Raw genomic sequence first — 14,039 nt, 5'->3', positions numbered from 1 at the left:
CCCCCTGATCTGTGTTCTATCTCTATGAAAGGTAATTTATTTGTAACTCTCTTATTTATAACAGATTCCTTCCCTGACCCTAATGGTCTGCCCTTTTAAGTGCGTAATGCATTTTTTTCACTCTTTGAAGTAACGCTCTGACGGCCAGGAGCAAAGTCACTGGACTTTAAAAGGTCGAGGGTAACGGCTGAGCAGTGAAGAAAAGCTAGCGGGCAGCGCTGTTGCCAAGGGGTGCCTAAGAGATGCAGTAATCCGGAACCCCAAAGGGCACGCCCCCCATTACATCATTACCTGGTGCTCCGCACTCGGAGCACAGGGACGGTGGGGGGGAAGAAGGGGAAGGGAGGGAGGGGCGAGGCATAAAAGACCACAGAATAAACTGGCCCTTGCTCTAATCCTGTCACTCAGACATCATCTGCCCTCAGCATATTGGTACCACTGAGGCAGGTTAGCTGGATTATCACTTCCCGTATCGACAGCACCAAGCCTTTGCCCAAATCTGAAGCATGTGTTGGTGTTCAGGCAAACAGTCCGTTAGCCCTCTGTACGCGATCGCCTCTTTACGTGCCAATGATGTCCTGTCCCTCTCTTTGCATTTAGGGGCAGCTGCTGGCTTTTCTCAGGAGCACAAGTAATTCAGGGCTAATAAGAGATTTAAGGAAGAGTGAATTTGGATCAAAAACAGGAGAAAGACTCTGGCACCTCAACCAGACCTTAACGTTCCCATGTACGTATTTTTACTTCTCTCGGATCAAACCCCACAAGGAGCTGGATGTGCGGCTGAGAGGACGTATCCGCATATCAAAGAGGTGAGCGGTACCGGCACGGTGCTCATCACTTCTCACTGCACCCCCGCCCCCGCCCGTCTCCCCAGCCAACGGACCGTGAAACCATCCACGGAGGATGCTTCCTGGGGCTCTGACGGGGGAGCTGCACACAGAACGGCTACAGACTGGAGGCACCATCGGCAGTGGAAGCGATGGGCACTGAGACAGGGCTGACTTACCATCAAATCCTTGGTGGTGCTTTTCCTTTCATTAGTCCTGTTTGTCAAGGAGCCTTGGAGAAGGAAGTTGCGGTTAAATGTTTTAATGGTGGTCACTGAAGACGCCTCAATGTTTTCGGCTAAAAGGAAACACATGGAAGTAAGCGGTACCCAGGAGCGGGGCCGAGTGTTGAGGAAGAAAGACCAGGTGTCCCCATCACCCAGATTTTTGCTCTAGACTTGGCGTCTCATTGCGGTCCACAGGTCTGACTGTAGGATCTCTAAATTTTGTGTCTATGTTTATGATATGCACCAAATGAACTCAAGAATTGTTAGCGGCTTTCCAGGAAAAGGTAGCTTGGAGATAATTGAACATAGTTCACAAATCCTTATTTGCAGTTCTGGACTATAAAAGGCTGTAAAGACAAAATCTTTATAACTTTGGGGCCAAAACTGTCTGATGGGAAACCCTGACTTAACTGACATGTGGCCATTTAAAATCCTGGTCCATCCCACCCAGTGTGAACATTCTCGAGCTTTGCTGAGAGGATTTAATGTGTTTATCAGAGGCTTCCCCAGACACCAGAGGGAGGGGACTGTTATGAAATATACAGTACATATACCGTCTTAGCTTTCTGATGTCCAACACGTCCTAAAACGTATATTTATCCAAGGGTTTCAGATAAGGGACCGTGGATCTGTAATAAATTGTAATTGTATAGGGTCTCATGGAATATAAAGTAGGCATTTAATAAATGTTTGTTGAAGAAAAGATCGGTGGAACCAAGACTCAAACATCTATCTTCTGTCTGTCTGTTCTTCTACTTTGTAGATCTAAATTTCTGGTTTGGCATCATCGTAAGCGGCTCCTAAATCCAGGGAAAGTGTTCAAAATGCCCAGTGGCTGAGGATGCCACCCCGGCATCGCTGGACTCCCTTCTGGGAGGGGCGCTGTGTTAGATGCCTTCGGTGTCCTGCCCACGTTTCCCTGACATCACCACACATTCTGTCATTCAGCACATTCCGGAAGCATGTGACCACAAGCACCGTCACTCCCTTGGCTCATGCACGGGGTGGGGCAGAAGTACCAGGGGATTAATGCCTCCCCACCCCCACCGGAAACTTCAGGGGCTGAGGGCTGACAGCTGATATCCTCATCTTCCTGTTCTTTGCGCAGGAAACTCTGAGGTGCAGTCAATACTGTCTCCCAGGAAGTCCCCAGCAGGATTCAGCCTCATTTGCCCAGAGAAGTAAGCTATGAACTAAATCGCACTGTACCGGGGTGCCTGGGTGGCTCAGTCTGACTCCTGATTTCAGCTCCGGTCATGATCTCGCGGTTCATGAGTTCGAGCCCTGCATCGGGCTCTGTGCTGACAGTGCGGAGCCTGCTTGGGGATTCTCTCTCCTCCTCTCTCTCTCTGCCCTTTCCCCACTTGCACACACACACACTCTCTCTAAATTAATAAATAAACATTAAAAAAAAGACATTGGACTGTACTGATTTAATTTCCTTCCCTGAATCATTTCTCTCTTTTCCTACCACGATTTCTTGCAATCACGTTCCAAATCACACCCTTGTCCATGGATCTGCTTCTTGGGGGGATTCAAGTCAAGACAGATTCTCCACAAGAGCACTTCTAGGTAAGAACTCCCCGTTAGGTCTGGTTCTCAAACTCAGATCGCCAAGTCACTCAAAGTCAGGCTTAATTCTTTGATAGCTCTGCTACTGTTTTCCTTTAAGCACACCTTTCACTGGTGGGGCAGGCAGTTTCCTCCTCTGCTGCCTTGATGTGTCTATGGTTTGCACCTACAAACAGAACACAGCAATCAGTACGCCTTTGCAAAGCCAAAGATACATTATCTTCCAAATTTTCCAGGTGGTGCAATAGTCCAACAGAGGGAGTGAGGGGCAAACGCACCTGGTTCCTTTGCTTCTGATCGCGTCTTCTTGTGAGGCGGACACACGGTGCTATGTTTAATCCTGCAATGGTCAGGGCTGAAATCCGGCTCTCAATATCAGAAATCTTAATGCAACAGAAAGACAGAATTGGTAGGCGAAAAAGCACAGGAGGGGAGAATCTTTGTTAAAAGTGTCAGGAACCTCGGGGCATCTGGGTGGCTCAGTCGGTTCAGTGTTGGACTTCGGCTCAGGTCTCGATCTCACAGTTTGTGGGTTCGAGCCCTGCGTCGGGCTCTGTGCTGACAGCTCAGAGCCTGGAGCCTGCTTCCTTTTCTGTGTCTCCCTCTCTCTCTGCCCCTCCCATTCGCCCTCTGTCTCTCTCTCTCTCTCAAAAATAATAAAAAAATTCGGGGCGCCTGGGTGGCTCCGTCGGTTAAGCGTCCGACTTCGGCTCAGGTCACGATCTCACGGTCCGTGAGTTCGAGCCCCGCGTCGGGCTCTGGGCTGATGGCTCAGAGCCTGGAGCCTGCTTCCTTTTCTGTGTCTCCCTCTCTCTCTGCCCCTCCCATTCGCCCTCTCTCTCTCTCTCAAAAATAATAAAAACATTTAAAAAAGTGTTAGGAATCTATAAAGATTAAATCTGCCTTTATGTATACTCATTTACTCAACTTGCTTTTTTTTAAGATTTTTTTTTTAATTTTTTTTTTTTCAACGTTTATTTATTTTTGGGACAGAGAGAGACAGAGCATGAACGGGGGAGGGGCAGAGAGAGAGGGAGACACAGAATCGGAAACAGGCTCCAGGCTCCAAGCCATCAGCCCAGAGCCCGACGCGGGGCTCGAACTCCCGGACCGCGAGATCGTGACCTGGCTGAAGTTGGACGCTCAACCGACTGCGCCACCCAGGCGCCCCTCTAAGATTTTATTTTTTAAGTAACCTTTACACACAACGTGGGGCTCGAACTCACAACCCTGAGATCAAGAATCCCGTGCTCTACTGACTGAGCCAGCCAGGTGCCCCTCATTCATTCAACTTCTACGAGGCCCTTCTCCATCTAGTGCCATAGTAAAAAAACAGCATAGGTTTTTCTTTGTAAATTTACATGTCTAGCTTGGTAGCTCCAGACTGTATCAACACCCTTGTCAGAGTATTTCTGGGGATAAATGGAAGCCTGGGGCATGATGGGAACCGTGGCCCAGGGCCTCCTGGCTCAGCCCGGGGGCGGAGGGTGTGAAAGGTGGTCAGGGAAGGCTTCTATAGCAGGCAACACTTGATGTGAGCTTTGAAAGGCAGGTATGGTTTAGAGGCCCTTCCATCTCCCATGACTCCATGAACCAAAACCGCAGAGCACCGGCTCTTAGGAGGGAGGTCCAACAGCCCCTGGTTCAAGTCCGTTTCTTTCACTAAAAGGACAAGTGCCTTGAGAAACTCCCTGTTCTCCCTGGGCCTCTTCTTTCTGGGTCTCAGGGCCCAGAAAGAAGCCTGATCCATCAGGTCCCCAGGGTTGAAGAAGACAACAGTCCCTGCTCCCGGAAAAGAGCATTAGTATGTGCTGCCATCATGCGAGGTGCTTTAAATATGCGACCTCGTTCACGCTTCGCTCACGGACTCATTCGTGAACCTGTGACGCAGGTACCGTGCTTTGAAAGATGGGGAGACCGTGGCTCCGAGGGTAATACGGCCAACGTTTCACAGCTGGTCTGGGGCAGAGCTCCGGATTCATGCCAACGCTCATGCTCTTGCCACACCGCCACGTTCTCAGAGGATGTGCCGTGGGGGACACAGGAAGAGGCCGGAGGGGGCCGGTGGAGGGGCGGCAGGAGGCAGGGGTCCCAGCCGTCTTGCTGCTCTCCCCACGCAGCCTGAGTGTTACTGGGGTGTCAGGCAGGAAACCTGAAAGGCGGCTGCAGTGTGCGTGACCTCTGCCCTGAGGTCCCCCCTCCCTCCCCTATCCCTGCACTCTCTTGAGCTGCTCGCGACACATCTGTCCTTTAAGGGCAGACTACAGGGAGTGTGAGGTTCCTGCTCTGACAGCGGCCTGCAGTTCGGTTCCCGGATCGAGACAAGGTCCATAAAACCGAAGGCAGGGCTGATGCCCTCCTCTGCCAATGAAGGGCACTGATGCGAGTGTCTGCGGGACTGAAGGCAGCACCGACACGTTTCTCAGGAAGCCACACGGCGCAGGCTGGTGAAGAACGTGGCCGTGAGGTCAGAGAGGTTAAAACCCTGGCTCCATCACCCGCTAGTTATTTGACCTTGGGCAAGTGGGATAACCTTTCTGATCCTCAGGCTCCCTAGAAATGAAAGGGGACACATCACGGAGCCCCTCGTGGAGTTGCTGGAAGGATTCATTACAATAATGAGGTCAAGCGCCAAGTACAACTTTTGGCACAAAGAAAGGCCCGCTGAACAGTAGGTATTATTGATAACGTTACTGTAATGTTTAAAAACGTGGAAAAACCAGGCACATTCAAAGACAGAAAATGGTAGTTTGGACTACAGGATTTTCTCCCATAAAACACAGCTCTTACAATTGAAGACCGGAGAAATCTAGAAGCAGGAATAACTAATTATCCAATATAACCCTCTCAGACACCCGCAAATAATATTACTTCTGGCTAAACCATTCAAGAAGTTATTTGCTGCAGAGTGTACCCCAGAAAACAAGAGATTTGATCCCACTTTCTGTAGCTTTATGGCAAACGGATTAAAGGTTGGGTGGCACTTATGGGAAATGATTTGTATTTGGGGAGAGACGCTCTTCAGTCATTCTTGCTGATAATGAATAGTTGGCGGGGCCGTGTCCAAAGAGACCACGCCTATAGCACACAGTGTTAACGCACCCACAGGGTGGAGAATGGGCGCGCTCACACTCTCAAGAGTGCTTCCCGCTGTCAGCGGCGGTTGTGATTTTTGACTCTCTAAAACAAAAATCCTGGTTGAAAAAATAATTACCACGCAAGACTGTCATCTTCTCTCTCCATAGGTGGTTTCTACCGACCCCAGTTTTCCTAGGATACAGTTTAGGGATGCAAGGTGTCCATCCGTGAACCGGGGGTTTGTACTGAGCTCACACTGCACGTCTTACCAGCACGTCTCAAGGACCCCACTTTGAGCATCAGTGGCTTAGTCCACAATCAATTCTGATCCAGAGTCAGAGGCCACGGGGATATCCTTGCAAGATGCAAACAAGTGTCTTCACAAGCTAATATCACAATGATACTATCTGTCTTCCAGATAATATCATTTCAGTTCTGAAAAGGCCATATCTAAATCATCAAAATACTGGTCTGAGAAATCTTTTCTTTCCTTCTTTCTTCCTTTTTTGTTTTTCTTCCTTTCTTTCTCTTTCTCTCTTTCTTTCCTTTTTGTTTTTCTTCCTTTCTTTCTCTTTCTCTCTTTTCTTTCTTTCTTTCTTTTTTGTTTTTCTTCCTTTCTCTTTCTCTCTTTTCTTTCTTTCTTTCTTCATTTTTGTTTTTCTTCCTTTCTTTTCTTTCTTTCTTTCTTTCTTTCTTTCTTTCTTTCTTATTTTTTGTTTTTCTTCCTCTTTCTCTCTTTTCTTTCTTTCTTCTTTTTGTTTTTCTTCCTCTTTCTCTTTCTCTCTTTCCTTTTTGTTTTTCTTCCTTTCTTTCTCTTTCTCTCTTTTCTTTCTTTCTTTCTTCATTTTTGTTTTTCTTCCTCTTTCTCTTTCTCTCTTTCTTTTTTGTTTTTTGTTTTTCTTCCTTTCTTTCTCTTTCTCTCTTTCTTTCCTTTTTGTTTTTCTTCCTTTCTTTCTCTTTCTCTCTTTTCTTTCTTTCTTTCTTTTTTGTTTTTCTTCCTTTCTCTTTCTCTTTTCTTTCTTTCTTTCTTTTTTGTTTTTCTTCCTTTCTTTTCTTTCTTTCTTTCTTTTTTTTGTTTTTCTTCCTCTTTCTCTCTTTTCTCTTTCTTTCTTTCTTCTTTTTTGTTTTTCTTCCTCTTTCTCTTTCTCTCTTTCTTTCCTTTTTGTTTTTCTTCCTCTTTCTCTTTCTCTCTTTTCTTTCTTTCTTTCTTTTTTGTTTTTCTTCCTTTCTCTTTCTCTCTTTTCTTTCTTTCTTTCTTCTTTTTTGTTTTTCTTCCTTTCTTTTCTTTCTTTCTTTCTTCCTTTCTTTCTTCTTTTTTGATTTTCTTCCTCTTTCTCTCTTTTCTTTCTTTCTTTCTTTCTTTCTTTCTTTCTTCTTTTTGTTTTTCTTCCTCTTTCTCTCTTTCTTCTTTGTTTTTCTTCCTTCCTTTCTTTCTTTCTTCTTTTTTGTTTTTCTTCCTCTTTCTCTCTTTTCTTTCTTTCTTTCTTTCTTTCTTTCTTTCTTCTTTTTTGTTTTTCTTCCTCTTTCTCTTTCTCTCTTTCTTTCTTTTTTGTTTTTCTTCCTTTCTTTCTCTTTCTCTTTCTTTCTTTCTTTTTTGTTTTTCTTCCTTTCTTTCTCTTTTCTTTTTTTCTTTCTTCTTTTTTTCTTCCTTTCTTTCTCTTTCTCTCTTTTCTTTCTTTTTTTTTCTTTCTTTCTTCTTTTTTGTTTTTCTTCCTCTTTCTCTTTCCCTCTTTCTTTCTTTTGTTTTTCTTCCTTTCTTTCTCTTTCTCTTCTTTCTTTCTTTCTTTCCTTATTTCTTTCATAAAGAAATCTACATTTTCAGTTTCATTCAGCTATTCACCCCAGTTTTATTCAAAGTGCTAAAGCCATGTCAGATGTCAGGCACTGAAGTTATCGTGTTAAGCTAGACAGCTATAGTCATGTCCTCATGGGGCTCTTAGTGTATAGAGGGGAAAAGGGCATCAAGTAAGTCATCAACCGTGTGATACAGGTTAGGGGAGGGTGGTTTTGAGATGCAATGGGAACCTATATAGCAAGGAGATCTGCCTGTGGGTCAGAGAATTTGTCAAAGAGGAAGGCAACATAGGTTTAAAGAAAATTCTGATATATTTTTTAGAAGGAGGGTTTGGTGGAATCCACCCGAAAGGACAATGCGAGTGTGCTAGGGAGCTGATACAAAGGCTTTGCAATAATTCTTGTGGAAGATGGGGTGCTCTCCCCTCGTTCACGGTGGTCCTCCATCTGGGCGGGAGGGGGCTCTTACCTGGAGCTCAGCGTGGTGAACCTGGGCTGCAGCCGTGGCCACCTGGTCCTCCAGATCCGCCAGTTCGGTCTCATCGGTGCCACTGTGGATGCAGCGGGCGGCATCCTCCAGTTCACTCAGCTGGCCTTCGAGTCCATACACGGTGCCTGCCGCCAGGTACACCTGCAGAGGGGGTGCAGCCTTGAGCTCAGGATTTGGAACCAGGACTGTTGGGGTCCCTTATGGGCGCCCAGGTGATTCAGGCTCAGCACTGGGGGAAAAGCCAGGGGATGTCCCCATCTATAAACCTTCTTCACGCTTAAATGGTAGCATGAGGTCTTACCACCCCCTCTCCGTCAACTGCACCTCCCCTGCCTCAACTTTCTGGCAAGAAAAAGCAACTTATAAGTTTTGAAAATCTGATAAAATACTCCAAAGTACATGGCGTCAGCTACATAAGTTGCAAATTTGTCCGGTGATTCAAACAACCAGAATACCAAGACAGAAGAAGCAAAGAACAACTCGTGATGTGATTTTTCCAATAAAAATTTTGTTTGAGGAAAAATAAGACGAAAACAGAGAAGGAGGCAAACCATAAGAGACTCTTAAACATGGAGAACAAACTGAGGGTTGCTGGAGGGGTGTTGGGGGGGGTGGGCTAAATGGATGATGGGCATTAAGGAGGACACTTGTTGGGGTGTTATATGTGAGCAATGAGTCACTAAATTCTACTCCTGAAGCTACTAGTACACGGAATGTTAACTAACTTGAATTTAAATAAAAATTAAAAAAAAATTAAAATTAAAAAATTTTTTTTGCTTGGCATTTAGTAATTGAGAAAAATTCAGAAAACATAAAAGACATGAAATTAATTTAAAACAACAATTTAAAACATGTCGAATGAATTATCTCTGATTGATTACCTACAGCTTGCCTGGAGCAGGTGAAGGGCATTAAAAGGGACCTGAAATTCACAGCAGGAAAATAGTTTATTTCTTAGAAAAAAGCGCGATGTTAAAACAAACCTGTCCACTCTATTCATCTGTCAAGGAAGACAGTTTTTTGAGAGCTACTGAAAATTAAAGAGAGTCAGACAAAGGGAGTGATGTGAGGAAAAATTAAAGGGAAAAAAACGTTGACTCAGGAGTTAATACAGCGATTGCCGTAAAAGTGGGCAAACAGAAGGTAGAATCATTGGAATCATTCAGACCAGGGGAGGAGTGAAACAAATTCCTTTCTGCCTACAGAATAACGTGGATGAAATGACCAACAACACCGGACGACTCTGATCTAAAGAAGCTAATTACTTACAAGGGGTTTTTTGAAATTTAATCAACATCCACAAAGATCTAAGCATGTGATTACAGCAATTTGGAGTTGATTTGAATGAAAACACACGGTGGTCACACAAGCTCTTTTAACTTGAGTTAAATAAAGCAGAGTTGGGATAAGCCAAGAGCTTGTGCACACAGGACAAGCAAGCGTTTTGCACTGAGCTACACCGAGTGTTGGTCAGTTGGGGAAAGAACACTGAGAACCCCGTCAATTCCTCAGCCCGATTCCTGCATCTCCATCAAAACTGGTAATTTTAGGGGCGCCTGGGTGGCTCAGGTGGTTCAGCATCTAACTTCGGCTCAGGTCGTGATCTCACAGTTGATGAGTTCCAGCCCCTGTCGGGCTCTGTGCTGACAACTCGGAGCCCGGAGCCTGCTTCGGATTCCGTGTCTCCTTCTCTCTGCCCCTCTCCCACTCACGTTCTGTCTTTATCTCAAAACTAAGTAAACATTAAACATTTTTTAAATAATAATAAAAAAAACCTTGGCAATTCTACACAACATTTCAGAGCGCAGCAAAGCAGGTGCAGGTGTGATGAAGGAGCACTGGTGCCACACCAGGCACAATTTGGGCTTGGCTGGGGGGCTTCTGGCACTGACTGGGGTAGTGGGCGTCTGTCGTGTTAAGCCATTTGTCAGTCGCATGGTGGGCCACGAATCAAACGTCTGTTGACAACTGCCATATTTCAGTTTGCCCTTAGTTGTGCATTTCTTGGTCATATGTGAGTATCAGAGAACTTGTGTTTCTAAAAGATCCTCACAGTTTAATAGAAGACATTTATTCTTCGCCTTGAAAACAAGATACACTCCTTTATTGTTTGTCACCTGAAGGAAATGATGAATATTTCAAAGCTATTTGAGGGTAGAAAACCTTAAAAATTAGTCTCTCAAAAGTTCTGAAGTTAAAAGTTTCTCTTCAGAGGGAAAGAAAATTGGGAGAGAGAAAGAGAGGGAGGAAGAGACAAGGAGAGAGGATAAAAGTAAATGTATTTTGATAAGATAATTTTATTTTTTAAATTTTTATTTAATTTTAAAAAATATTTAATTTTATTTAATTAAAAATATATAAGTTTGAGAGGGAGAGAGCGAGCAGGGGAGGGGCAGAGAGAGAGGGAGACAGAGGATCTGAAGCTGGCTCTGGGCTGACAGCAGAGAGGCTGACATGGGGCTCGAACTCATGACCTGAGCCTTAGCTTTAGCTTTAGCTTAACCGACTGAGCTGCCCAGGCACCCCTTGATAAGGCAATTTTATTTTATTATTATTAAAAATTTTTTTTTTAAGTTTTATTGAGTTGAGAGAGACAGAGACAGTGTGAGCGAAGGAGGGGTGGAGAGAGAGGGAGAGAGAGAATCCCAAGCAGGCTCCTCACTGTCAGTGCAGAGCCCGAACCCATGAAACCATGAGATCGTGACCTGGGCTGAAACAGAGAGTCTGACGCCCAACAGCCACCCAGGCGCCCCTGGATAATTTTAAATATAAACTTACAGTGTTGTACGATGAAACAAAATTTGGAATTATTATTTAAATGAGACCAATAATTTGAACGTGACAATGGGGTTAAACACAACTCGACATGACTTGGGTCTCAAGAGCCTGGATTTTTCCGGAAACACACAAAACTCAACATCATCACACCCTACAGCTGTATCATCTCAACGGTCTCTTGTTTTGTCTTCAGCATGGTCATCCGCTAACGTTCTTTGTTTTCTCTGCCAAATCAAAGCAATATGAAATAGCTCCAAGCCTCCGAGCTCCCGTAAGAAATAGCTCAGTAAGGCCAGAATGTTCGTCTTTTACTCTGTGTTCCCTGAAAGCCTGCTCTCCTGGCACGAGGGGAAAGGGAAGGTTCTGTGGTTTGGCACCGATGCGGGCTGAGCGGGAACTCACCGCCAAGGTGGTGGAGCCGAAAGGGCCCGTGACGGTGATGATGGTGACGACACACATTTATGGAGCCAGGCGCTGAGCCAAGGGTTTGATGTGACATTTCTTTACTGCTCATGGCAGTCCCTGAGGTGGGTGCTATTACAGTCACGGTGTGAAGGAGGAGAACACTGGGTCCTGGAGTTCCGGCGACTTCCCCAGGCCTCGCAGCTGGGAAATGGTGCAGCTGGGATTTGAGCTCCTGGGGGCTGATGCCAGTTCCCTTGCCTTTATTCACCCTGTCCTATGGTGGCCTGATACTTAATCTTGCTTGCCATGTTATGTTATGACTTTTTACATTTTGAACTCTGACCTGCAAGTCCTAGAGTTACTGTGGTTATAGATCAACATGACTTTGGCTCTGTTGCTGGGGCTAAAATAACAAACGTTAACATTCTATAGCAGTGGAAATGTTATTCTAATCTTAAAAAAAAAAAAAAAACCAAACCAACAAAAAAACAACCCATTTGAAAACCATGAACCTGGACTTGCTGGCTGACTAAAGGCCCACTTTTGGCGAGAACCAAGGCTCCCATGTTTGTGCAATCTGTGCCTTCTCCAAGCTCCAGCCACTGATGCCCATGACCCCATGGACTGGCTCCTGGTTCAAAACGCCCTTCTCAAAGTGGGTCAGGGGACGAGAACAGGTGTTTCATTAAGGAGGAACTTGACCTAACTTTGGTCTCAAGAGGCCTTGTGGTCAAAGCCTGTAGGATGAAGAGAATGAAACATATTTCTTTGCTGCAGGACTTCTTGGAGTCTTTAATGTGCTAATCCGTATCTCAACGATCCTAGAAAGACACTATACGGATTGATCAAACCGATTTGGTCTTATCGCATCTCGTCAGACTTACCTTCCATGAAACACATTCTAGAGAACTAAGGCTAGACAGGAACCGATAGCAATTCTTTGCTTGCTCTCGAGGGCAGAGGAGCACCTGATGAGCCAGGACCATCTCCAGGGCCACAACCTCTCCGGTGCTGTAGGGGTACCCGAGAGCCTTGAGGAGGAGGACCGACAACACCCTCTGCCCGGTCCCGGATTCTGTGGCAGAGCTGGGGCCCCTCAAGGGGAAGTCCCCCGGTGTCTCCAGCCACTACCTACGCGACGGATTTGGTGTTGCCAAAAGTTACGGGGTAGTGCGAAAAGGGAAGTTGGGACTGTCCCTCTACTGCCTCTGTGCCGGGAATTACAGGGTGCCCCAGGCTGTCTGGGAGTTCCTCAAATGGTGGCAGTGGAGGGGTGAGGCAGCTGACTCATCCCTCCTACTCATAACCCTGCATAAATCCACAAGATGGCCTCTGTGGGGCCCTACTGCTCACTCCACAGGTCTGAGAATGGTCATGCCCGTTCTTCTGTGGACTCCTAGATCCATTTTCCACTCTTCTCTGTCCCACTCTGTTCTCAGGCTGCCCTGTGTGGACCTCATCACCCAGGCCCCCTTGCGGGTTGGGCCGGTGGGAGACACCAGCAGGAGATCAAAGGCAGGAGGAGAAAGAAGTTAGTCTCCCTTCCCCTGCTCCCTCTCTGTGTGGGCTTCTTGGTGACAGCTCCCACTAGGGGGCGATCCCCCAGGCTCCAGCCCTCCCTGGGCTCCACTGCCCAGGAGTGGTGACCGCTTGCCCGCCTCCCCGCCGACTGCTACTCCCTGGGGGCTGCAGCATCCCTGGACCTTACCCACACTTCAGATTGTAGTCCCTTCCCGAAACTTGCCTTTCCCAGCCAAGTCCCTGCAGGTACAATGGAACCCTACAACCCACAGCTGTCAGCGAGAGCTTCAAACACAAGAGACGCAGGCACGCAATCCAAGGGACCGAGCTCCCCGTGGTGCACAGGGGAGGCTGGGATTGGCCCGAGGATCCCCCTGCCTGCAAGGGAGCCAAGAGCTGATTTCACGGTGCCCAGCCAGGCCGCAGGTGAGAAGTGTCAACACAGAGAGACTAAGGGAATTCTGAAGTCCCCAAGCCCTACTCTAATTAAGTGGATTAACAAGGCACCTTGTGAAAACAGGAGGTTCGCCATGTGAACGACATTTTTTTGTTATCGGAGGCAGCTCTGAAACCTTCAGAAGTATTTTTGAAGGTGAAACATTCTCGAGCCAATGTTCTCTTTCATTTCTGAGTCCCCGGGCCGGTCTGCGGTGGCCAATGTTCAGAAGGTGACAAGAGGTGTCCCCGTTGCTATTTCTGACAGTCCCCATCCCTGAGCACAAAGGAGCCAGGCAGCGAGAAAATGAGGAACGTGGGAGCCGCTCTTTAGAACACAGACAAAAGCCCCAGTTTAATTAAATCACTGCACCCAGAGGCCGGTTTAAGAATCTCCCTGCCCTTCTGCTGCTCCGCTGAATTCCATCCTGGAAACCGCAGAGCCAGACCCGCCCAGGGCTGTGATCTCTGTCTCTAAAGAGATAAAGAAAACAGCCATCCCTTCTCTGACTCAAAACCCAGAGAATTCAAAGGAACAGCTATGGAGTTTCTTCTGAGGTGCAGTTTGAAGAGCTGGATGGGGGGAAGGGAGGAGGAGGAAGAGGCAGTTAACTCTTGGGGACCAGGAGAGGCATCTCCCAGGACCGCGCAGGGGTGAAGTAAACTACAGACGCTGGGCAGGGGTGAGGTGCACTACAGACGGCGGCCTGCAACGCAGTCCCTGCTGGGGTTTGGGACCTCTCACATCGGCGGCGAAGTGGATGTGTTTTGAACTGAAAGTGTTAAGGAACCCCAGGAAAGGAGACACAGCGTGTAATAAAAGGACGTTACAAAATGAAACCCCCCACGATATCCCCCTTGGAGGGCAAAAAAGGCAGGCTGTCTTCGCTTTAAGTGTGTGCCACGGGAACC

General features: G+C 46.7%; 1 protein-coding gene across 1 annotated transcript in view; it reads right to left on the bottom strand.

The window, feature by feature from the left end:
• Positions 1-205: 205 nt before the first annotated feature.
• Positions 206-14,039, bottom strand: part of MYRIP (myosin VIIA and Rab interacting protein) — a 91,192-nt gene continuing 77,358 nt past the window's right edge. Inside the window, exons 10-14 of the mRNA XM_047099603.1 lie at positions 7,968-8,129; positions 2,905-3,009; positions 2,732-2,792; positions 1,007-1,125; positions 206-235 (exon numbers count right to left, since the gene is read on the bottom strand). Of these exons, the coding sequence (XP_046955559.1) occupies positions 206-235; positions 1,007-1,125; positions 2,732-2,792; positions 2,905-3,009; positions 7,968-8,129 (477 nt within the window). The remainder of the gene's footprint in view (positions 236-1,006; positions 1,126-2,731; positions 2,793-2,904; positions 3,010-7,967; positions 8,130-14,039) is intronic.

Source organism: Lynx rufus, unplaced genomic scaffold (assembly GCF_022079265.1).
Source record: "Lynx rufus isolate CCGP_SWC_20201006 ecotype Redwood Valley unplaced genomic scaffold, mLynRuf1.p SCAF_5, whole genome shotgun sequence".
Classification (NCBI taxonomy): Eukaryota; Metazoa; Chordata; class Mammalia; order Carnivora; family Felidae; genus Lynx; species Lynx rufus.
This window is presented reverse-complemented; position numbering and strand designations above follow the sequence as displayed.